This window comes from Rattus norvegicus, chromosome 2 (assembly GCF_021556685.1).
Source record: "Rattus norvegicus strain SHRSP/BbbUtx chromosome 2, alternate assembly SHRSP_T2T, whole genome shotgun sequence".
Classification (NCBI taxonomy): Eukaryota; Metazoa; Chordata; class Mammalia; order Rodentia; family Muridae; genus Rattus; species Rattus norvegicus.
This window is the reverse complement of record NC_141535.1, coordinates 27,960,629-27,986,331: the sequence shown is the minus strand read 5'-3', so window position 1 is coordinate 27,986,331 and position 25,703 is coordinate 27,960,629. Positions and strand designations below refer to the sequence as shown.

The 25,703-nt window shown below is 47.2% G+C and overlaps 1 protein-coding gene across 8 annotated transcripts in view; it reads left to right on the top strand.

The window, feature by feature from the left end:
* Pde8b (phosphodiesterase 8B) overlaps positions 1-25,703 on the top strand; it is a 232,890-nt gene that overhangs the window by 205,124 nt on the left and 2,063 nt on the right. For all 8 annotated transcript variants that reach the window (XM_087621627.1, XM_087621628.1, XM_087621629.1 and 5 more), the window contains 8 exon segments: positions 867-1,031; positions 3,838-3,883; positions 4,274-4,409; positions 5,263-5,461; positions 18,204-18,421; positions 19,703-19,823; positions 21,537-21,704; positions 24,367-24,496. In XM_087621627.1, coding sequence (XP_087477753.1) covers positions 867-1,031; positions 3,838-3,883; positions 4,274-4,409; positions 5,263-5,461; positions 18,204-18,421; positions 19,703-19,823; positions 21,537-21,704; positions 24,367-24,496 — 1,183 coding nt within the window.

Below are 25,703 nucleotides of genomic sequence, written 5' to 3'. Positions count from 1 at the left end.
ATGGGGGTGGGGCTACTGTTGGCTCAGTTTGTTTTGGCCTCTTGGACCAGAAATAAGGTGATTTATGTCTTATGTGTGGCAAAGACCTTTGCAGAAGGCTAGATAGACGCGACCTCATCAAATCCAGATGTCCCTAGAAGGAGTTCGGCCACCACCATATAGGTAGAAAGTGGCGAGAGTGTAAGAGAGGAGGCCATTCAGAGGCTTTTCTGGAGTTCCAGGCAGGAAATTGTAGCAGCCATTTGGCCAGCATTGAGGGAGCTACGGTAGAGAAAGAAAGAAATGATTGGAAAATGCGTAAGGGGAGAATCATTTGGACTTGGTGAATTGCAGGGGTGACAAACAGAGCAGGCTTTGGATAGAAGAGCCCTTGTCTTCAGCCCTGGGAAGAACAGCTCACCTTTGGTGATGGTGTTATTTGCTCACTTTGTGAGAAGGGAACTAAGGTCAGGGGTCAATTCTAGGCACATAGGATATTGTAGTAGGTGAGTCAGGAAGGCTTGGGAAAGTCTCCAAGTCTGGGGTCCGGAAGGTAAACGTGGAAATCTCATAATGGATTGTGTGTGTCCGGAGCCATGGCAATGGGGGTCATTTCTGAAATTACAGTGAGAGGGACCCAAGTCTGTCTCCCAGGAACTCCAACCCATGAAAGAGAGGTAGGGAAGGGCATCGGCAAGGCATCCTGGGAGTCGGAGTCCTGAGATAGGACACTGCGGGGAAGCGTGGGCATGCTTCAAAGAGAGACGGTCTCTTCTCTGAGCTGGGTGTGTGGTCACTGGACTCTTCTGAACATGTCTGATTCCCGAGAGGTAAGAAGTATCTAATGTCCTCAAATTTATTCTCTGCTCCCTTCATTGCTCTCTCAGGTTATAAATATAATCAACGCCGCTCAAGAAAACAGCCCAGTTACAGTGGCAGAAGCCTTGGACAGAGTTCTAGAAATTTTACGAACCACAGAGCTGTACTCCCCGCAGCTGGGAACCAAGGACGAAGATCCTCACACCAGTGACCTTGTCGGAGGCCTGATGACCGTAAGTGACAAGAAAACCCCAGAGATGCAGGGGCACTGGCTAAATACCGGATGTCATCCTCTCAACGTGCTGTGGCCTCGGGCAGTAGAAGCGCCCAATGTGTAATGGGCATCGGCTCGGGGAGGTAGCTCGAGGCAGCTGTGTTAATTTCTTCGTGGTCATATATAAGATGCTTATCATTCTACCGCCTGACTAAGCATGGGAAGAGCCTTGAGAAATCCTATTAGAGTAGGAAACTGGCAGGTGGCTGAGGGCTAAGCCTCCTGGAGAGATGCTGTATTGGCTCCTGTTCCTGGTTCTTCTCTGTGTCAATTACAGGGTGGGTTTGAAGGTTGCAGCTACATTTCCTTGGGCATCAGATTGTACCTACACAGTTAGCCCTCCTGATCTGTGAGTTCTGTTTCTTATTAATTCAATCAGCAGAACGAGAGAGGGAGAGGGAGAGGGAGAGGGGGAGGGGGAGGGAGAGGGAGAGGGAGAGAGAGAGAGAGAGAGAGAGAGAGAGAGAGAGAGAGAGAACACAAACGAGAGAGGGGACGAAGAGGGCACAGGTGCAGTAGGCAGGACACACACACACACACACACACACACACACACACACACACACACACCTATGATCTCAGCAGTCCAGGAAACTGAGTCTGAAGAACTACAGGTTTGAAACCACCTGAGCTGCACAGTGGAGGGAGGGAAGGAGAAGGACAGAGGGAGAGAGGGAGGGAGGAAAGAAGGGGAAGAGATGGAAGGAAGGGAGGGCGCTACATTTGTATGGAATATGAACCTGCCTTTTCATTGTTGGACACTATAAACCATACCAAAATGTTACCCAGAAGGTGAGCATTTATTATATGAAATCACGGTGCCATTTTGCAGAAGACAAGCCCCCTTGGGTGTACTAGGACAGGAGGGTTCTGTAGTTGACCCCCGTGAGGACTGATTGTAATGAAAGAACGTGCCCCTAGATGATACCTGCTCCCAAACACCTACTGACAGAGGACTGTCCTCTGAGAATTACATGGGCAAGTTCTATCTCTAATCATACAAAAGCAGAATAGAGCCATTTGGGCTCAAAGCAGGGGAAAGTGAGGACTGTCCCTGCTGGTAATCAGATCCATACTAGGTTACGGACCTGAGCAATGTCTAAGGTCCACCAGACACTATTGTGCCATGCTCCTTTTGGCTTTGAGTGAAGCAGCGAAGTCTAACTTTCTGTCATGCTTCTCCTCAGAGGCTGAGCTTGGAGGATTCTCAGTAAAACATGACCCCATGTTATCCTGGTCTCTGCAGATGTCTTTTCCTAGCCAGCCTCCAAACACTGGGCTCACTGGCTGTGCAGCCATTCTCGCCAGCACTTCAAGCAGCCTTCTGCTGTACCTGGCCCAAACTGGCACTCGCTGGCCTGTTCCGATGCAGAGTTAGCCTCAGTTTCTGAAGAGCGATGATCAGGGTCACAACCATGGGACCCTGAGTCCCAGAACAAGCTGTCACCTCCACCTACCCCACCCTACCCCATCTTGGGCTTCTGGGTCCAGAGATGCTGGGAGGCACAGCAGCATGCAAGCCTGCCTCATGTGGGTGTGGCTTAGGGAAGTGGAGAAGAACAAGGGGTGCACAGCTGTGACAGCTGTGGCTGGAGTTACTTATCTGCCCATCTGTCTGAAGACTAAGACCTTTGCACCAAGATCTAAGGTGTGACTTCAAGGGAGTCCTTCATTAATTAATACCACTTTAAACTTTAGCACTTCTCTTCCGGGGATAAGCAATTCTAGGTGACGTTTGCACAAAGATTTAAATAAGGAGGGACACAGAGGCAAGGAAACAGATCCGAGAGCACCCAGTGCAGGCTCACGAGCTGGCAAGTGGAAGGGCTCTGAACTCTGTCCACTCTTACTCTCATGGTTGTGACCAGGGCAAATGCAGCCAAGAGGAAGTCTTTCTGCCTACCGTTTCCCAAGTGTCAGTCCACAGTGTGTGGGGAGCTGAGTGGACAGTGACAGGCAGGAGCCAGGGCAAGATAGAGTCCCTAAGGACACTCCCAAGTGACCTTCCTTCTTCTGCTGGAAGCCAGCCCCTCTCTGCACGATTCTGCTACCTCGAAGCAGTTACTACAGTTTACGCTCAAAATTTGCATCTGTCAGTGCACTGATCCGCTGGTTAGGCCACAGCCCCCCATCTGCTTAGCTCCAGGAAGGCCTCAAAGTCGCTTGCACACTGTGTTTTACTGATAGGTCGCATGGCTCTCCATTCACACTCGCTGACTGTCGAGATTACAAACCACCACACTTTCAAAACCTCAGCTCCAGAAGGGCTCCTCTCAAAGCTTCAGAGCAGGAGAAAGTGGCAAGTTTTCAGAAGACTTTACAAAGTCTCCTCCCCAAAGATGGCTTTTGACATCTCACATCCGAGAGCATCGAATGTCTCAGTACTGAGAGCCTTTGGACACGTTGGAATCACACATACCGTCCCCGTGCCTGCATTCGCTTGGCTTCACAATGGCAGGAGAGAAAGTGGCTATGAGAATTGAGCCAACGCACTGCTCAGGTGCGAGGCCTGCCAGCGCTCATGACTGCTTTCTCCTCCCCATGCCCTTGGGACTAGCACTACGGCACTGTGGAAGGAAGAGCATCCCCATTTCTTAGCCTCTGTTACAATTTCATTTGGAACGGAACGTTATCTTGACCTGGAGTTGCAGCCAGCTCGGGTTAGTCAGGAATTAGCCTCCTGGCTGAGGAGAGGGGTTAAGAGAATGACAATACGTGTGAATCGTGTGGCTAAAGTTGTGGCTAATGTTGTGTCTTTCCTCCAGGATGGCTTGAGGAGACTGTCAGGGAATGAGTACGTGTTTACAAAGAGTAAGTGTTCCCCTGTCACTTGTCACTGATAGCCCTCCTCAGCCTGTGCCACCCCCAGGTGGTGAATATTTCACAGGGGCCTTGGATCTTCAGCTGGTCTCATGAGTTTATTCCTCTCAGTGGTGTGCATTTAAAGCTAGGCCCCTGACTAAAGTCACTTCTCAGAGCACCGCTAGATAAGGTTTCCCATTCTCCATATGTTTTAGCAGGCCTTAGAGTTATTTTTCTGTTTATGGTCTTGAGATTTCATAATACAAAACGAGTCCCAGTGTTAAAACAATCTCCCTGCCAATGGGAGTTGAGGATTTTGTTTCTCGTGGAAACCCTGAAGAGAATGAGATGCTGAGGACACCGGAGAACCAGCACCTAACTTACCTCTTCTGCCCCCAGATGTGCACCACAGTCACAGTCACCTCTCGATGCCCATCACCATCAACGATGTCCCCCCAAGTATTGCCCAGCTCCTTGATAATGAGGAAAGTTGGGACTTCAACATCTTTGAATTGGAAGCTATTACACATAAAAGGTATGTGACATCTCTGGCAAGAGCTAGGCCATGCTCAAGGCCTCTGTATTAGGGAACTTGGATAGAATTCTGTGTCCTAAATGTGTTCTTGTATGGAGAGGACGAGCCTGTAGGTACGGTCCAGGTTCAGTGCGCACTTCCTCACGTCTCCTTCCTTTGTGCCCAGGAGCCAGGAGCTCTGTTTTCTCATCCCTTCTACCCTACAAAAACAGATTAGCAGTCAGGATCAGGAGTACACATTAGCAACTTGGGAGACTTGAGGCAAGAGGGTTGTTTGAGCTCAGAGAATCAAGACTAGCCTGGACAACAAAAGTTCATTTTCTCTGTCTGTCTCTCCCTTTTCTCCCTCCCTCCCTCCTCCCCGTCCCCATACAGACATAGGATTTCATAGCACTGTAGATTTTCTTTGAGTCCACTTTGTCTTCAGGGCAAGGAGCTCCTTTTGTCTTAGGAGAAGACTTACCTCTTCCTGGGACATTGGTCTGTGGCGCAGAAAAGATTGATCTATAAAGTAACATCTCTCTAACTGAGGTGACTGCTGGGACCACCCAAATCATTCGTTTGCCCTTGGGCTCGTCTCGCAGGCACAAAGGACTCATAGAATGTGCATAGAAGCAGAGACGGATAGGGGCCAACAGAGATTTTCTGACTTAACAGATAATCTAAAAACAACCTAGACTGACCCACACGAGCCATCTAGTGGCAAAGGGTGACTGGCTAAGCGGTACCAATGCCTCTGTGCCGCAAGCATGTTGAATGACCACACACACAAAAGCCCCTCTGTTCTCTATTGCCGTTAAAGGAAGCACTTTCTGGGCCACTCATTGAACCCATGTTTGTTTCCTGTTTTCAGGCCACTTGTGTACCTGGGCTTAAAGGTCTTCTCTCGGTTTGGAGTATGTGAATTTTTAAACTGTACCGAAACCACTCTTCGGGCCTGGCTGCAAGTGATTGAAGCAAACTACCACTCCTCCAATGCCTACCACAACTCCACCCATGCCGCCGACGTACTGCACGCCACGGCTTTCTTCCTTGGAAAGGAAAGAGTGAAGGTAGAGTTTAGATATCACGAGCTAGCTGTCTCCTAGGATGGAGATCCGAAAACTCAACCACACCAACCTTCCTTCCTTCCTTCCTTCCTTCCTTCCTTCCTTCCTTCCTCCCTCCCTCCCTCCCTCCCTCCCTCCCTCCCTCCCTTCCTTCCTTCCTTCCTTCCTCCCTCCCTCCCTCCCTCCCTCCCTTCCTTCCTTCCTTGTTTAATGTTTGTGAGCACACTGTGACTGTCTTCAGACACCTGAAGAATGCATCAGATCCCATTACAGATGGTTGTGAGCCACCATGTGGTTGCTGGGAATTGAACTCAGGACCTCTGGAAGAGCAATCAGTGCTCTCAACCGCTGAGCCGTCTCTCCAGCCCCCAGGAACTCAATCTTAGTAAAAGAAATTTGACAAGACTTCTTCTTGTTGTTGTTGTTGTTCTAAAACTGATTGTTAGAGGCTCAGAACTTCCTACTTGTTCTCTGTTCTCTTGAAAATTCTTACAACATTACCTCTGGTACTGACTTCTGTGGCTCATCCTTGAACCCATACTCAACTGTTTACCAATTCTGGGAGGTAGAGTCACAGGATGGAGCTTAATTCAAAGTACACTGTTGCTTGGCCTCAGGTTAAGTTTCAGGGTCAGAATTCGGCCATTATACATTCCTAATGAGAACCACACAGCTTCCTCCTGCCTGAAGGGCATATGTGCATTGTATAGGTGTGAGTGTGTGTGTGTGTGTCAACCTGAAGGGCATATGTGCATTGTGTAAGTGTGAGTGTGTGTGTGTGTGTCAGCCTGAGGGGCATATGTGCATTGTGTAGGTGTGAGTGTGTGTGTGTGTCAGCCTGAAGGGCATATGTGCATTGTGTAGGTGTGAGTGTGTGTGTGTGTGTCAGCCTGAAGGACATATGTGCATTGTGTAAGTGTGAGTGTGGCAGCCTGAGGGGCATATGTGCATTGTGTAGGTGTGTGTGTGTGTGTGTGTGTCAGCCTGAAGGGCATATGTGCGTTGTGTAAGTGTGAGTGTGTGTGTGTGTGTGTCAGCCTGAAGGGCATATGTGCATTGTGTAAGTGTGAGTGTGTGTGTGTGTGTCAGCCTGAGGGGCATATGTGCATTGTGTAGGTGTGAGTGTGTGTGTGTCAGCCTGAAGGGCATATGTGCATTGTGTAGGTGTGAGTGTGTGTGTGTGTGTCAGCCTGAAGGACATATGTGCATTGTGTAAGTGTGAGTGTGGCAGCCTGAGGGGCATATGTGCATTGTGTAGGTGTGTGTGTGTGTGTGTGTCAGCCTGAGGGGGCATATGTGCATTGTGTAAGTGTGAGTGTGTGTGTGTGTGTCAGCCTGAGGGGCATATGTGCATTGTGTAAGTGTGAGTGTGTGTGTGTCAGCCTGAGGGGCATATGTGCATTGTGTAGGTGTGAGTGTGTGTGTGTGTCAGCCTGAAGGACATATGTGCATTGTGTAAGTGTGAGTGTATGTGTGTGTCAGCCTGAGGGGCATATGTGCACTGTGTAGGTGTGAGTGTGTGTGTGTGTCAGCCTGAAGGACATATGTGCATTGTGTAAGTGTGAGTGTGTGTGTGTGTGTCAGCCTGAGGGGCATATGTGCATTGTGTAGGTGTGAGTGTGTGTGTGTGTGTCAGCCTGAAGGGCATATGTGCATTGTGTAGGTGTGAGTGTGGCAGCCTGAGGGGCATATGTGCATTGTGTAGGTGTGTGTGTGTGTGTGTGTTAGCCTGAAGGGCATATGTGCATTGTGTAAGTGTGAGTGTGTGTGTGTGTGTCAGCCTGAGGGGCATATGTGCATTGTGTAAGTGTGAGTGTGTGTGTGTCAGCCTGAGGGGCATATGTGCATTGTGTAAGTGTGAGTGTGGCAGCCTGAGGGGCATATGTGCATTGTGTAGGTGTGTGTGTGTGTGTGTGTCAGCCTGAAGGGCATATGTGCGTTGTGTAAGTGTGAGTGTGTGTGTGTGTGTGTCAGCCTGAAGGGCATATGTGCATTGTGTAAGTGTGAGTGTGTGTGTGTGTGTCAGCCTGAAGGGCATATGTGCGTTGTGTAAGTGTGAGTGTGTGTGTGTGTGTGTCAGCCTGAAGGGCATATGTGCATTGTGTAAGTGTGAGTGTGTGTGTGTGTGTCAGCCTGAGGGGCATATGTGCATTGTGTAGGTGTGAGTGTGTGTGTGTCAGCCTGAAGGGCATATGTGCATTGTGTAGGTGTGAGTGTGTGTGTGTGTGTCAGCCTGAAGGACATATGTGCATTGTGTAAGTGTGAGTGTGGCAGCCTGAGGGGCATATGTGCATTGTGTAGGTGTGTGTGTGTGTGTGTGTCAGCCTGAGGGGGCATATGTGCATTGTGTAAGTGTGAGTGTGTGTGTGTGTGTCAGCCTGAGGGGCATATGTGCATTGTGTAAGTGTGAGTGTGTGTGTGTCAGCCTGAGGGGCATATGTGCATTGTGTAGGTGTGAGTGTGTGTGTGTGTCAGCCTGAAGGACATATGTGCATTGTGTAAGTGTGAGTGTATGTGTGTGTCAGCCTGAGGGGCATATGTGCACTGTGTAGGTGTGAGTGTGTGTGTGTGTCAGCCTGAAGGACATATGTGCATTGTGTAAGTGTGAGTGTGTGTGTGTGTGTCAGCCTGAGGGGCATATGTGCATTGTGTAGGTGTGAGTGTGTGTGTGTGTGTCAGCCTGAAGGGCATATGTGCATTGTGTAGGTGTGAGTGTGGCAGCCTGAGGGGCATATGTGCATTGTGTAGGTGTGTGTGTGTGTGTGTGTTAGCCTGAAGGGCATATGTGCATTGTGTAAGTGTGAGTGTGTGTGTGTGTGTGTCAGCCTGAGGGGCATATGTGCATTGTGTAAGTGTGAGTGTGTGTGTGTCAGCCTGAGGGGCATATGTGCATTGTGTAAGTGTGAGTGTGGCAGCCTGAGGGGCATATGTGCATTGTGTAGGTGTGTGTGTGTGTGTGTGTCAGCCTGAAGGGCATATGTGCATTGTGTAAGTGTGAGTGTGTGTGTGTGTGTCAGCCTGAGGGGCATATGTGCATTGTGTAAGTGTGAGTGTGTGTGTGTCAGCCTGAGGGGCATATGTGCATTGTGTAGGTGTGAGTGTGTGTGTGTGTCAGCCTGAAGGACATATGTGCATTGTGTAAGTGTGAGTGTATGTGTGTGTCAGCCTGAGGGGCATATGTGCATTGTGTAGGTGTGAGTGTGTGTGTGTGTCAGCCTGAAGGACATATGTGCATTGTGTAAGTGTGAGTGTGTGTGTGTGTGTCAGCCTGAGGGGCATATGTGCATTGTGTAGGTGTGAGTGTGTGTGTGTGTGTCAGCCTGAAGGACATATGTGCATTGTGTAAGTGTGAGTGTGGCAGCCTGAGGGGCATATGTGCATTGTGTAGGTGTGTGTGTGGGTGTGTGTGTGTGTCAGCCTGAAGGGCATATGTGCATTGTGTAAGTGTGAGTGTGTGTGTGTGTGTGTGTCAGCCTGAAGGGCATATGTGCATTGTGTAAGTGTGAGTGTGTGTGTGTGTCAGCCTGAGGGGCATATGTGCATTGTGTACGTGTGAGTGTGTGTGTGTGTCAGCCTGAAGGGCATATGTGCATTGTGTAGGTGTGAGTGTGTGTGTGTGTGTCAGCCTGAAGGGCATATGTGCATTGTGTAAGTGTGAGTGTGGCAGCCTGAGGGGCATATGTGCATTGTGTAGGTGTGTGTGTGTGTGTGTGTGTCAGCCTGAAGGGCATATGTGCATTGTGTAAGTGTGAGTGTGTGTGTGTGTGTGTCAGCCTGAGGGGCATATGTGCATTGTGTAAGTGTGAGTGTGTGTGTGTCAGCCTGAGGGGCATATGTGCATTGTGTAGGTGTGAGTGTGTGTGTGTGTCAGCCTGAAGGACATATGTGCATTGTGTAAGTGTGAGTGTGTGTGTGTGTCAGCCTGAGGGGGCATATGTGCATTGTGTAAGTGTGAGTGTGTGTGTGTCAGCCTGAAGGGCATATGTGCATTGTGTAGGTGTGAGTGTGTGTGTGTGTGTCAACCTGAAGGACATATGTGCATTGTATAAGTGTGAGTGTGGCAGCCTGAGGGGCATATGTGCATTGTGTAGGTGTGTGTGTGTGTGTGTGTGTCAGCCTGAAGGGCATATGTGCATTGTGTAAGTGTGAGTGTGTGTGTGTGTCAGCCTGAAGGGCATATGTGCATTGTGTAGGTGTGAGTGTGTGTGTGTCAGCCTGAGGGGGCATATGTGCATTGTGTAAGTGTGAGTGTGTCAGCCTGAGGGGCATATGTGCATTGTGTAGGTGTGTGTGTGTGTGTGTGTGTGTCAGCCTGAAGGGCATATGTGCATTGTGTAAGTGTGAGTGTGTGTGTGTGTCAGCCTGAAGGGCATATGTGCATTGTGTAAGTGTGAGAGTGTGTGTCAGTGCTTTTGCCTGTTTGTGACTCTCAAAGCTAGTCTTATGCAGAGTTCAGTGCTGTTGTGACAGGTGCTGGTTTTAGGGTGGCCCTACACACTTACGAGGGTAATCTGGGAGGTTCCCTTACCTTCCTTCTCACCTACCATCACTTACACAGCGAAGCCCATTTGCTATGGTTTAAACTAAAGCTTAAAATTTAGGACTAGGGGGCGTCACTCAGAGATACAGCATGTGCCTAGTACCCACAGGCCCCAGATTTGATTTCCAGCATTCCCAGCATTGAAGCCCCCCCCCCCACGAAGATGCTCTTAGAAGACATTCTGCCGAGACTGCACAAACATGAATCTATGGGTACTGCCACTGGGTTACCCTCTTGGAAACGAGATAAGGGATTAAAACCATGGGGCGGGGCATGTAAAAGGAACAGAAATAGGTAGAAGGTCCTTAGATTTGCCAAAAGTGCATTCTGGCAGTTTCACAAGGCATAAAAGGATGTAGTCCAAGGATAATACTTTTGAAGATTTAAAAAACGAAAGAAAAACTGATCGCTGCACCAGCCTGTGCTGGAATGACCATCTCTCTGAGCTGTACACCTCTGACTCTCAGCTGTGGTTCTAACGTGTGAGAGGAGACAGCGGAGGTCTCACAGCTGGCTGGGCAGAGCACCGGGGGCCTTCCCAGCAGACCAGACTGGTCCTGCCGCAGCAGTTTGCAGCTGACGTGACATCTGTTAACAGACCTTCTCTAGGAAAAGCCAGACGAGACTTGCTACAATCTAGAGGTCCTGACTCCATCATCTCCTGCTTCTCTCTCCTCTAAATTTAGGTTTTTCCTCAGAGTCCCACTAGTGCATCGTGTCTGAAATTCTCAAACAGCCTTAGAAACAAGCTTCTGACTAATTGCACCCCACTTACAATTCAAAATATGTCTTCTGACTCCAGCAGCTCCTGCCAGGAATTCAGAATGTGCAGCCCAGCAAAGAACCTGGAAGATTTGGGCTGTCTGGGGTCAGGTTCAGCCCAGGTTCACTGGCCAGTCCACCATGATACAGTGGGAGTCACTGCTGAGAGTTCCTCCCTTAGACCTCCTCCCGCCCTGCTGAAGACAGTCGGGAAGTCATGTTCTCAATCTCTTGTTTGAGTTGTCAGTCCCTCTAATTTCTTTGGGATGCTAAAACTGTCATATAATCTGTGCGTTATGGGAATTGATGCCTCCTGGATGCTAAGTACATATCCCCCACTCACTCCCACTCCCAACGCCAAGGCTACATCTACATTTTTAAAAACATATTCTCTAAAAAATTTCATCCAATATCCTTTTTCTCATATCTTTTCCTGTTCCCCGACTCCTCCCATAACCTCTCCCATCTCCCTAGTCAACCGACTTCATGTTCTTTCTCTCTTACAGACAAAACAACAACAGAACATGGAGTCTAATTTGTGTTGGCCGGCCACTTCTAACCACAGCCTGCCCTAAAGTAGGACTGATATACTCATTCCCAATCCATTGGAGAAACTAATTTTCCTTTCCTGGTAGCTATCAGTTGTGAATACCTTCCTAGGAAAGAGAGAAACTTTGTGTGCCCACCACCCCATGCTGGGATTGTGTCTACCTTGAGCTTGTGCAGGACTTGTACAAGCTGTCAGAGTCTCTGAATTCCCTCTTGTGTCGAAAACATTCTTTCCTTTTTTAAAAAAAATATTTTATTTATTTATTTATTTATTTATTTATTTATTTATTTATATAAGTACACTGTAACTGTCTTCAGACACAGCAGAAGAGGGCATCAGATCTCATTACAGATGGTTGTGAGCCACCATGTGGGTGCTGGGATTTGAACTCAGGACCTCAGGAAGAGCAGTCGGTGCTCTTAACCACTGAGCCATCTCTCCAGCCCCCCATTCTTTCCTTAAAGGTATCTACCACCTCCAACTTTTCAGATCTCTGTGCCTCCTTTTCAGTATACACCTCAGAGTCTTGGGTGTGCATGCCTGCGTGCATGCATGTATGTGTGTGTGAGTGTGTGTGTGTGTGTGTGTGTGTGTGTGTGTGTGTGATTCAGAAATCTCATTTAGGATTGAGTGTTACAAAGGCTCCCACTTTCTGTACGTGGTGTAGTTGTGGGTCTCTATGTTAGTCACCATCTTCTCCAAGAACAACTTCTTTGATAGAGGTTGAATGGTGCACTGATCTACGGCATAGTAATGTGTCCTTAGGAAATATTTTAGTACTATGTTCCTTTAGAAGAATAATAGCAGTAGGCTTCCCCTCAGAGCATTCCTAGTTGGGGAACACTGATGATTACTTTTCTCTTAACCCCTAAATGAAACACACATATAAAACATGTACGAGGAAATACGCAGTGCTTGTCTTTCTGGGCATGATGTTTCTAGTTTCATCTATTTGCCCACAAATTCCACTTTTCTTATCATCAGAATAATATTCTAGTATGTAAATGTACCAAATTTTTGTTATCCATTTGTCATCTGGTAGGCATTTTGTCTATTTTCAATTTCTGACTGTTATGAATAGAGCAGTGATAAACATGGGTGATCGAATATCTCTGTAATAAGAATGTTTGTAGTAGAATGTTTGGGGAATATGCCCAAGAGTAATAATATAGTTGGATATAGGTAGATCTGTTTTCAGTTTTCTCAAGGAACCTCCACACTGATTCCCATAGTGGCTGTGCAAGTTTAGAGTTCCCCAGCAGTAAATAACCGTTCCCCATGTTCCCCACCTCCACCGGCATGAGCTGTCTTTTTTTTTTTTTTTGTCCTGGCCATTCTGGCTAGGGCAAGATGAAATATCAAAATACTTTTACTTTGCGTTTCCCTAACAGCTAAGGACATTGAACATTTTAAAAAACTGTTTCTGAGTTACTTGTGATTCGAGTATTGAGAATTCTGCTTAGCTCTGCCCTGGTTGGGTTTTGTCAACTGGACACAAGCCTAGACATATCTGAGAAGAGGGAATCTTAATTGAGAACTGACTGTGTTAGATCGCCTGTATGAGGTCTGTAGTGCATTTCCTTGATTAAATGGAGGCAGGCCCACTCCACAGGGGGCAGTACCAACCCTGGATAGGTGTCACAGGTTATATATGAAAATAAGCAAGACATGGAGAGAAAGGCAGGAAACGGTGTTCCTCCATGACCTTTGCTCTAGTTTCTGCCTTAAGTTCTTGCCCCGACTTCCCTTGTGAAGGAAAATGACTTGAGAGTTATAAGTAAATGCTTTCCTCTCCCAGGTTTCCTTTGGCCAGTGTTTTATCACAGTAATCAAAATCCTGTAGCCCAGAAGTTCCAGTCTACATTTTTAAGCTTAGGTTTTTGTATATTCTAGATGCTTTCAGATGTATAATTAACATAGTTTCTTTTCCATTGTGTGCATTGCCTCTTCAATGGTGGTGTCCTTTGCTATACAGAAGTTTCCTGAGGCTCCATTTATTCATTGTTGGTCTTAATGCCTATCCTATCGGAGTCCTGTTTAGAAAGTCCTTTCCTGAACTAATGAGTGCAATCTCTTTCCTACTTTCTCTTCTATCAGACTTGAGGGACTTCTATCAGGTCTTACTGTGGGGGTCCTTCTTCCGTTTGGAGTTGAGTTCTACGCAGAGGGTGCCAGGCAGGCCTCTTTGCGTTCTTCTGTATGACAAACACCATGTGTTGAAGATAGTATCTTTTCTCAAGTGTGTATGTCAGGTGTTCATAGGTATGTGGGCGTATGTCCGAGTCCTCAATGTTATTGATCAACGTGTCTGAGTTTATGTCAATACCATGTTACTTACTATTACTATAGCTCTGTAATACAGCTAATCAAACCAGGAATGGTGAGATTGCCAACAGTTCTTTTTATTGTTCAGGACTGTGTCACTGCCCTGGGATTTTGGTGTTTCCACTTGCCCGGTTCTATAAAGAATTATGTTTTAATGAGGATTGTACTCTGTCAGTTGCTTTTGGTGGAACAGCCATTTCGCAACCTTAATTCTACCAATCCACCAACCTGGAAGACCTTTCCATCTTCTGGTGTCTTTAGTTTCTTTCCTTGACATCTTAACACTTTTATTACACAAGTCTTTCGCGTGCTTGGTAAGAGTTATCTCTCATTTTTTTGAAAGGTAAATTTTTCTTATCTCAGTGTGTTTGGCATTTGAATACAGGAAGGCTCCGATTCGTGTGTTAATTTTATATCCAGCTACTTTGACCAATGTTCTTATCAGCTGTAGAAGCTGCCTGGCAGACTTTAGGGTCTTCCGTGCATTACAACTATATCACCTACAAAAAAAAAAGGATCCTCTGGTGTCTTCCTTTTCCCTTGGGATCCCCTTGGTTTCCTTCAGTTGTCTCATAGCTCTAGCTAAGACTTCAAGCACTGCGTTGAACAGGTGTAGCATAGACATTCATGTCTTGCTTCTGATTTTTGTAGAAGTGCTATCCATTTATGATGACGTTGGCTGTGGATTGTTGTAAGTTGCCTTTATTTAATGAGGTATGTCCCTCATATTGTGAATCTCTCTCCAGGGCTTTTACCATGAGGAATGTTGGATTCTGTCACAGGACTTTTCTGAACCCAATGAGATGGTCATGTGGTCTCTGTCCTTCAGTCTGTCTGTGTGGTGGATCATGGTCACTCACTTCCATACGCTGACCCGTCCTGCATCCCTGGGATGAAGCTAACTTGATTGTGGTGGATAATCTTTTTAGTGAGTTCTCAGATTTGATTTGCAACTATTTTATGGAGATTTTTTGCATCTATGATCAGAAGGGATATTGCTCTATAGTTTTCTTTTCTTTCTTTTTTTTTTTTTTTTTTGAGTCTTCGTGTGGTTTGGGTGCTTCATAAAAAGAACTGGGGGATGTTCCTTCAGTCTCTGTTTTGCAGAATAACTTGAGAAGGAGTCGTGGCAGTACTTCATTGAGGCTCTTTTTAGTTAGAGAAGTTTGGATTACTGTCGCTCACACATCTTTTAAAATTATTTACTTCATCTCAATTTAACTTTGTTTAGATATATATTAAGAAACTCATCCATTTCTTTTAGGTTTTCTGATTTGAGGTAATACATATTTTTAAAGTATGTTCTTATGGTTCTTTGAATTTCCCATTTCAGCTCCAATTTTATAAAATTGGATTCCTTTTTCTTCTCTCTCTCTCTCTCTTTTTTTTTTTTTTTTGGTTCTTTTTTTTTCGGAGCTGGGGACCGAACCCAGGGCCTTGCGCTTCCTAGGTAAGCGCTCTACCACTGAGCTAAATCCCCAGCCTCTTCTCTCTCTCTTTCTTTCCTTCTTTCTTTCTTTCTTTCTTTTAATGTAACTAGTATCTGTCAATCTTGCTGATTTTTTTCAAAGAATCACCTCATTGTTTCACTGATTGTGTGTGTGTGTGTATATGTGTGTGTGTGTGTGTGTGTGGTGTGTATGTATGTATGTATATATGTGTGTGCATGTATTGTTTTTTGTTTGTTTCCACTTCATTGATTTAAACCCTGGGTTTATTCCTCCCCATATATTTTTTTCAGTGTTGTTTGTTTTGTTTCCCTAGATCTTTCACGTGTATCTTTGTTATTAATATGAGATCTCATCAGGTTGTTTGTTAACATAGCCCACTATGTGCTGTCCTCTTAGAACTGCCTCCATCATGTCCCATAGATCTTACATATTCTTCTCATTTCCATTCTATTCCAAAACATCCGACATTTTCTTGATTTCAGCCTTGGCCCAGCTTTGACTTGGCCTCATGTCACTTAGTTTTCATGAATATGGACTTCCTGCTCTTTCCATACAGGATGTCTGGGATTGTTCGTTTTCCTCCGTGTTAGGACTTGCCTTGTGTCCTCATATGTCTCTATGGGCTGCTAGAAAAAAATGTGTTCTTCAGTACCTGGGTAGAATGTTCTAAGGTGTTTGGTAGCTCCAGTGATTCATAGTGTTATTTAATTCCAGAGTCTTAGTTTTTGTCTGGATGACGGTGAGAACGTGGGTACTGAAGTTGCCCACTGGCATTCTGTTAGCATCAATATGTGACTTTAGATGCAATAGGGTATCCTTTATGAAACTGGGTTCACTTGTTTTTGAAGTACAAATATTTAGAATTGTGGTGTCTTCTTGGTGGAATTTTTCTTTAGTAAGCGGGTGGAGTCTTTCCATATCTCTTCTTATTAGTCTCGAAGTCTCTTTTGTCAGATATTAGCATAAGTGCTAAAATTCTTAATGTTACCATGACAAACCATCTTCAGCCTAGCCAGAGACAGTATGCCAGTGTGGCTAGAGCCCTGCCTGTGACTGCAGCCCACATGCTCCGGCTGCTCTCACCTCACTCCTGCAACCTATCACAAGCAGACAGACCTGGGCAGCAGGCACTGTGTCTATCATCTAGACCAAGGTGACTGAATGGGGAAGGGCTGGAAGGACTGAGTTAGGCTGGAGCCATGCTGGGTCTGGATCGATGTCTTCTCTTAAAGAAAAGAACAATACAGGTGTCTGTGTCTCCAGAGACTTGGGCTTGGGTTTTTACTAATTGCTCTCTCTCCCTCTCCCTCTCCCTCTCCCTCTCCCTCTCCCTCTCCCTCTCCCTCTCCCTCTCCCTCTCCCTCTCCCTCTCCCTCTCCCTCTCCCTCCCTCCCTCTCTCCCTCTCTCCCTGTCTCTCCCTTCCTCCCCCCTCTCTCCCTTCCTTTCTCCCTTCCTCCCTCCCTCCGTCCACTAACCCCCACAGGACCATGCTTTTTCTTTCTGTGAGCTGGACTCATCTCCCAGCCATTCCTTATCAGACCCTGCATGGCTGGTGCTCACAAAACTGTTGAACAAAGTACATTATTGGTACCTCAGCAGGAGGTACCTTATTCCAACGCCTCTGTTGGGGTTAAATCCATGTAGGGCTGGAGGAGAGGCAGCGCTAGACAAGTACAATTTGTATTTTCTAGCCACATAGTATCCATCCCGTCAACTAGTCTGCAAAGGGGGTTGGCCTGGGACTTCCATCAGGACTAGATCTACAGATGCCCCACCTGAGACCACAGGAAGGGACCCCTGTGTTCTCACTGATCAGGTAAAATCACTTATAGTAGGGGACAAGTTGGAGCAGAGCTTGGAAGTGGCAGACTACATCCGAAGGTAGCCTCTTCTGATAGCAGTGAAAGAGAGGCAAACAGGCTTTTGTTTTCTGACCACTCTAGACTTCATCTCAACAAGATCCATCCCATCTGCTCTCGGGAAACTTTGTATGCTGGCTGGGCCAAGCCAGGATTCCTACCAGCTCCATGACGTTAAAATTCAAGGTGGAAGTGACTCCCTTCTTGGAGAGAGACAACATTCAAGAAAGTCCCACTATAACCCCAACTCAGCACTGACAGGGACTGCCCCAGGGTCTGGAAGGGCATCAGCAGGACAGGGCTGAGCTTCAGGCTGTCTTCCTTACCCAGTTTCCCCTCCCACAGAACTCTGGGAGAAAACTGGAAATACCCTAAACCTTATCTAGTCTTCCAGTCTTCCCGAGGCCTACCTCCGTCTTCCTTCACTGTTTACCCCCTTGGCTCACTCGTCTCCCTCAGTAGCTTCATCTGGACTGGACTCCTCTCCTTTACCACATGATGGCTGATCTCCTGCTGCTCATCCACCATACTTTAGCAAATAGAGTTCCTATCTTTAGGGAAGCCATCGTTGGCCATTCTGTAGACCTTTGTTGGCTAGTTTGGTAGTCATTAACCATGTAAGGCTAGTAAATAAAGCTAAGGGGGCCCTCTGTTGCACTAGACACAAGGCATTAAGTGTTCAGGAGCTATATGTGATGGGCTTTGTCTGCACTCCACAGATGCAGAGCACTCCCATCACCACATGATGCTCAGTGGTCAGTGCTGCCCTGCTCTGCCCAGCCCTGTGGCTATACTTGGGACGTTGGGACCCTCCTTACCTAATTTCACCCATTAGTATCACTGTTTCAGCTCTGGCTCTATGCACAATACCTGACACCCTTAGGCATCTGATACGGAATTAATTCGTAACACAGTGTCTTACGAAACACCCCATCTGCCAGCTTTCTACCAACTTACGAGCTAAGAAGAATGCTCGAATGCCGTTCGAGCTGTGTTAGCATAGTGAAGCTCTGGTGTCTCTAAGCCTTTGCTGCCTGCTAGCCCAGCCCCTGCATTTCTTGATAAGCTTCTCCATCTAGACCCTTCCTCACTGCCAAGTTCCAACTATTGTCCTATCCATCCTGTGAGCTAGCTGTGCTGTTTACGGCTAGCCCTCCAGGATGCCTGCAGAAGCTGACGAGTAAGGAATATCTGTGATGCCGGCTACTTTCATCATGGCAGAGTTGGTGATGCTCAGTATCCCTCCCCTTACCCCAGGGAAGCCTGGACCAGCTGGATGAGGTGGCGGCTCTGATTGCAGCCACGGTGCATGACGTGGATCACCCCGGAAGAACCAACTCCTTCCTGTGTAACGCAGGCAGCGAGCTCGCTGTGCTCTACAACGACACTGCGGTCTTGGAGAGTCACCACACAGCCCTGGCCTTCCAGCTCACCGTCAAGGACACCAAGTGCAACATTTTCAAGAATATCGACAGGTTTGTCATGACTGGGCTCCTGGGCTTAGGTCTGTGAAGCTAAAAAAGGAAACTGAATTTTCTCTGGTTTCCTGGAGTCAGATGGGACTGAAACGGCGGTTCTCCACTGCATCCGATTAGAATTCAGCTTTGCCCATCTGAACTTAGTTTTACTTTTCAGACTGCCTCTCATGCTTTAGAAATCTCATTTAGCCTCCAGTGAGTCCATGAAAATAAATGTTTCTTTTGCACCGCAAAGCAATAGCTAAAGGCTGATGGCCTCACTGATAAGTCTATCAGATATTTTTATTTTCCCAGGAAGGCATCCCGTTTTCCCCCACCCTGTGGCTCAAAGATAATGCATTTCCAGCCACTAAGAATCCATCCCCATGAGGAGGTCCCATTGAGGATGCTGGGAGTGAAGTAGGTTTCCCTCTCATGCAGAGAGAGATGCTCTCACCTCTGCAGACAGCACCTTGGTGTGTGGGGTGGAACAAGTCTCACCTGCTAACGGCTGTGTGGTCAGACTATGGCCGTATCCTCTACCACAGTGCCAGGCTGTTGAGCAGAATCCTGGGCAAAGGCCTGGTGGTCACTGGGTCTCATGACATTGTCTATGTGAACGTACCAGTTCAGGCTCTAGAAAACTCTACAGTTACGTAGGGTGGTTGTTCTAACTCGGACTGGTGTTCTATCATGTCAGGGACCTGTAGAGAAAGAATTCTTTCCAGGAGCCAGTTTACTTAGCTCCTCCCTCCTTCAGCCTCTCAAAATTAGTCAATGGTAGGACTTTTCTGATAACCTTGTGCGTTGTTGATCCAACCACTGCAGTGTCTACCAATTACAGGCTAGAGGATTACGTGAAAGGAAAAATCTTCCTCAATGCCATAAGAAGAGACAGTGGCAGTTCTCTCCAGTAGGAACCGGTCTGCATGGAGCGTAGTCAAACCTCAAAAGCTGCCACTTTGGCCTGTCCCTTCCCTCCACTTCCCTGTTCTAGCATTTTCAAAAGAAGGGGTGGGAACTACCGTTCGGAATCACTGCCCATCACTTGACGTGCGCTTTCTTTTCTCTTAACATTGCTGTGCAGAAGAGACAGCTGTTCCAGAGAGCAGGGGATGGCATCAACATGGGCTTACGTAGAGGGGACTGGGATGGGATGGGGTGAGCGGACGGAGTCTGGCATCAGCTGTCACTTGACTCTGACCCAGCTCTGTCCCAAGCTGTGGGGAGGCGCAGCAGCAGGGTAGTTCTGATTTAGGGCATGACATAAGCAGGGGACTCTGTTGTCTTTGTCTTTAGGAACCACTATCGAACGCTGCGCCAGGCTATTATTGACATGGTTTTGGCCACAGAGATGACAAAACACTTTGAACATGTGAACAAGTTTGTGAACAGCATCAACAAGCCTCTAGCAGCCGAGGTAAGGGCTCCTATGTAATGAGCTAGGGTAGCATGCTTCCGTGAGAGCCAAGGTGAGCAAGCCTGTGTAATGAGATACTGGAGCGTGTTTCTCTGAGTGCCTGCTCCAGCACCAAAGCATTTTCTCCCTCTCCGATGCGAGGCGATTATCAGCTTGGAGCTGGGGAAAGAGCGTGGGATGAGGACAGACTGACAGCTGTCCACAGCAATTCCTCAGGCCAAGGTCTGAGGTACAGAGATAAAGGGAGGAGCCCCATGGGAGAGCAGAATGAACGTGGTGTGGTAGGACGTCCCACACTCTTTCAGTTCTGTTCCTTAGGCTCGTAGGATCTCAAAGTTAGGGAGTGCTCTACAGGACCATACTCTAACCACTATCGTCACAGTGAACAAGTATGTTTGTTCTTTTCTGTTCCTGTGATAAATATCCTCATAAAAAGCAAGTTGGGGAAGAGAAGGTTTTATTTGTTTTCAGTCATTCCTGGAAGGAAGTTAAGGCAAGAACTCAAGACCCCAAAAGCAGAGATGCTGATAATTCACACAGCATTAATTCTGACCAGGGAACTCACTCCCAGCCAAGGAAATATAGCAGACACCATGGAAGGAGGAAGGAAGCTCACTGGCACATTCAGCCATTCATGCTCAGCCCATCGTCTTATAGATCAGAACCATTGTCTGGGGATGGTACCACCCACATAGCCTGTTCTTCCCACAACAATTAACGATCAAGACCATCCCCCAGAGATGGGCCTCTAGGCTGATCTGACCCGGGCAGTCCCTCAACTAAGACTCCCTGCTTGGAAGACCCTAGGCTATGCCAAGTTGACAATTAGAGCTAACTTTAGGACTACAAAACAAAAATGTAAGTTTTTTCTTTTTGTAAATATATCATGTTCTCCCCCCATCTCTCAAAATTAATAAAAATAAAAATGAAAAGAGACGCACTAACATGAAGTACCTGTAGGGAACTGTGGAAGACCTGAACAAAACAACAACAAAAATGATTAAAATTATAAAATGTTTTTCTTAGATAAAAATCTTAAAAAGAGAGAAATTCACCACGAACCTACTTTATGTGCCTTACAAATCGGGGCTTTAGAACTGAGACGTAATGATTATCCTTAATTAACATGATATCAGCTGTCCCAGAAACCAGAAGAGTGGTCCGTAGCTCCTCAGAAGCCTAAGTGTCCAGTTCTGTAGAAGGTAGACCACATGTCTGAAGGTAACTTGATGATCAGTAAGGACGCTGTCTGTACAATCTGTCATGCAACCAACCTCGGGAGAGGAAGAGTGTCCACCTCATCCGTATTGAACCTCATCTCCCATGAACTCTGTCACACAATACCAGGGCTTTCCTTCTGACAGAGGGTAGAGGGGAAACAGGTAACTTGAAGTTTTGAGCAGAGAACGATACAGAATGATTGAGTTTGGAATTGAGACATACCTCTCCGTAATCTCTCCATCTTCTGATTCTGTTCGAGATTTACTACCCGCCTTATCATCTGCAGTAAACAATACCCTCTTAGGGTGCTGGGAAAACAGCTTCTAGAACAATCGTCCCTTTCTGCCTTTTGTATTCTATTGATGGTTTTTAAAGACTATGCTAGCATGTTATATATGGATGTGGGGATCAAACGGTTCCCAGACAACCCTGTGTGCCTGGTGAGTTAGCCTCTGAGGGCTTCTCCTGAACTGATCTGATCGTCTTTTTCAGAGTGAGGGCAGCGACTGTGAATGCAACCCTACTGGGAAGAACTTTCCCGAAAACCAAATCCTCATCAAGCGTATGATGATTAAGTGTGCTGACGTGGCCAACCCGTGCCGCCCCTTGGACCTGTGCATCGAATGGGCTGGAAGGATCTCCGAGGAGTACTTTGCACAGGTGTGCCACCATGTGGGAAGTGGCCCTTCCCTTCTAGGAGGAGGCCTTAGGCTACAGAACTCTGTGGGTTCCAAGCTAGGAAACTTCTCTTCTCTGGAAGGCCACCCTCAGCCCTCACAGGAGACTTGTGGTTCTCTCAAGAGACAGGTCGGTGCCAGTCACTGACCAAAACCCTCTGGGGCTAGAGGAAACTCTGTAATTGTTGGACCCTGGACTTCCCTAAGAACTGGGAAACGGTGTGTATTCACTACGATATTATTGTCTCCCTGGTGCGTAATGAGAGGCACGTCCTTTTCATGGGTCACGCAGCTTACTCAGGGATAGTTACAGACCCAGGAAGGCCCACATCTTGGTTCAAAGGGATGGGTATCTAGAGAGGAGGTAAGAGCATTTGCTATACAAACATGACAACTTAAGTTCGAATCTTAGCCCCTGTGTTAAGAATCAGGGCGTGGCCATGTGAGCACCTTTGACCTTAGCACAGTGCAGGGACAGAGACCGGACTGTCAGGTTCAACGGGTTCCAGCCCCACTCTAGGTTCACAAAGACCTTGTCTCAGAGGAATAGGTCAAAGAATCATGGGGCAAAAACAAAGGGCAGAACACCTGACATCCTCCGCTCTTTGCACCTGTGTGCCCAAAAGCATGTGCACATAGGGCACACACAGCAGTCACATATATGCATACATATGTATCATTCATATACATACATACACATAACAAAAACTAGCAAAAGGAAAGGGCCCCTAAAGATATGTCTGTGTTAGATTCTATGGCATTCAGATGTTTTTCCTAGACAAAGGGAAAAGAGGCTTTAAGGGCGATATTAGAGTTCTATTTTTGAAGGATTTAAAAAGTGTAAAAACAGGATAAAAAGGGAAAACTCTAGAAGACAGGAAACTGCTAGATATCTTTTGAAGTAGAGTCTTATTTCAAAGAAAAATTTTAAGGACTGGTGCCTCTATGTCTAACAGAAGACGGATAGCAGACAACAGTAAGTGATGTATAGTGGGCGATCTGCTCCCTGGCTGGAACGTGTACCTGAGGCAGGCTGAAGAATAGCTGATGCTGTAAAGCAGGCTGGCTAGGAAGGAGCTCTGAATGCTAGAGAAGTGAGCTACGCAGTTCTGAGCTTGTCCACGTCACGGAAGGGGAGGCGGGGTTGGAGGAGTGGAGGGAGTAACAAGGATGAGGGTATGGACCAAATCCGAGACCATGAGTGGATATTTTAAGGCTACTTGATCAACTGGGTGAGCTAGCCTGAAGTCACTGATGGGTTCCTGGGACCCACATGGAAAGGACTTGATGCTTACTCCTGATTCCTGACATTAGGAGAAGGTCCCTCTGTTAAGTTCTCTGACAGGAACTTCCAACTCAGGGGTCCTTTCTCTAACATGAACGTGGTGACGATGGCAGTGTGCTCGGAAAAGCAGGTGGCTGATGGAACCTGTGAGGAGTTCCAGACATTATCAGGGGATGTGATGTCTTAGTCAGCTGCTGTGAACAGACACCAGGACCAAGGCAACTCTTAGAAGGACAACACTTAATGGGGGCTGGCTTACAGGTTCAGAGGTTCAGTCCATTATCATCAAGGTGAGAGCATGGGGGCATCCAGGCAGGCATGGTGCAGGGAGAGCTGAGAGTTCTACATCTTGTTCTGGAGGCAAACAGAATACTGACTTCCAGGCAGCTAAGGTGAGGGTCTTAAAGCCCACACCCATTACAACATGCTTCTTCCAACAAGGCCACACCTCCAAATAGTGCCACTCCCTGAGCCGAGCATATTCAAACCACCACAGTAGATCACACCATTCAGCTTCAAGAGTTCAGACACCCTGCAGCACGCAGGATACTCAGGTGTCCATGCACCTTGACAGCAGCGTGTTAACACTCCCCGAGGAAAAGCGACACGTTCACCTCGCAGCTCAACTGCTCCTCGCTAGTCCCAGAGGCACCCTGACTGTGGCCGCACACGGAGGTGTTCTGTGCTTGCTGTTCTGTCGTGTGGAATAGTCAAAAGTCATGCACTGAGAGGTTAAGATCTTTTTTTTTTTTTAAAGGCCATTCTCAGTGCTGCATATACGTCATTTTTAAGTGAAATTAGTTACAAATAACAACAAAGGAGAAACAAACAAAAAACACGTGAGCATGAGCCAGAAGTATAGTGGCGACTGCTCTTGACTTCGGTGGTCCATTGCCTCCGTTTCATGGGCTATCAGCAGTTTGACCTTTGCTACAAATGTCAGTTAGTGGCAGTAGGCTGTCAGGCTGTAGATCTGACCTTACCAAAGTAAAAGTGGATCACAGGGAAAGGGACTAAGTTCCACTAGGCCAGTGTTTCAGGGGGAGCTGTGGAATAGCACAGAAGGAGAAATTAGGGTTAGGGATGCAGCTCTTTGGAAAACCCCGTCCTAGTACCCCTTAGGTCCTGGATTCAAGAGAGGAGAGGGGAAAGGGGAGAGAGAGAGGGATCTGAGAGAGAGGAGACCTGAACACTGTGGGTCACCTCAGGAAGCTGCTCGACCTTTCTGCGTGCTCTGGGCTTCTTCTGAGAAGCATGCAGTTACTGTGAAGGCTTCTCACACGCCCACCACCACTACTGAGGGGTTCTCCTATGCCAACGGCGCTATGCATTGGCGTGTGTGTGTGTGTTTTCCTCACAGACTGACGAAGAGAAGAGGCAGGGGCTGCCTGTAGTGATGCCAGTGTTCGACCGCAATACCTGCAGCATCCCCAAGTCGCAGATATCCTTCATCGACTACTTCATAACAGACATGTTTGATGCTTGGGATGGTAAGTCAGTTGCTATTTTACCCCCCACAAAGGATACTTTGTTATGCTTGATGAAGATCACCTTTAGTGGTGTAGGCTGGGCCTAAAGGTTAACAAAATACTAAAGTGTGTGTGTGTGTCTTCCGGGTACCCTGGATTGTAACATCGTCTGATACATTCCACGAGGGCAGTGTGGGCAGAGATGCCAAGCAGGCGGTGTATTGTGGAAGACCACACTAGGACCAGTTGTCAGCAGGCAGATCAACTTTTTTAGGGTGACTGATAGTTATTTCTGTTCTCTCTTTCATGAAGCTTTTTTTTTTCTTTTTTCCTTCGGAACTGGGGACCGAACCCAAGGCCTTGCGCTTGCTAGGCAAGCGCTCTACCACTGAGCTAAATCCCCAACCCCTGATAGTTATAAAGTTTTGAGAGACTAAGGATAGGGTTATCCAGGATGGGCGAAGGTCATTGGCTGGGGGCTTAGGGTACCTGGAAGACCTCATTAGCATGGAGAAGCATTTCAGGAGTCTCAGGTACTGGCTGGGCAGGTTTTGTCAGGAGAAAGGAAATTGATTCTGTAATCTAAGGAAGGCCAGGTGACATTCCTCAGGTAAGGGGTTTTGAATCCTCCAGACAAGGTCAGAGAAGGAGAAGACCCACTAATGAAGGCAGTCTGCCACATTGTGTTGAGCCCAGAGGCTATCCGATCCTGGTGGACTTCTTGACCTTGATTAGTGACTTCCCCCATCTGTAAGCCATGAACCTTCTGTGGGCAGGTAAAGCAGGTGCATCGCAGTGTCTGGTGCAGTCTTGAGAGTGTCACCTGGACGAATAAGGCTTCGCTTTCCACAGGGCACACTTCCAAAGTATATAGCCAGTTCAGTCTTGCACTGGAAGAGATCAGACTAAGCAAAATGTATCTCTTTCTCTGTGAATTGCAGGTTCAAGAGAGTTAAGTTAAAACTCTGCATTTCAGCACTAATACATTCAGGCTAGGGGCGTAGTTCATAGCTCAGAGTGGTGGACCGCTTGTCTGGAGCACAAGGCCCTTGGTCAACTCCTAACACTACAATGAAGGGATGAATGAAGGGATGACAAGAGAATGAAAAAGGAAGACAGACAGACAGACAGACTACTAGGCACTAAACTCGTGTTTTACTGACTTGTCCTCATGCCTTCGTTCACCTGCAGCCCAAGCCCTAATCTTGGAGGTGTTTGTCCTCTGGTC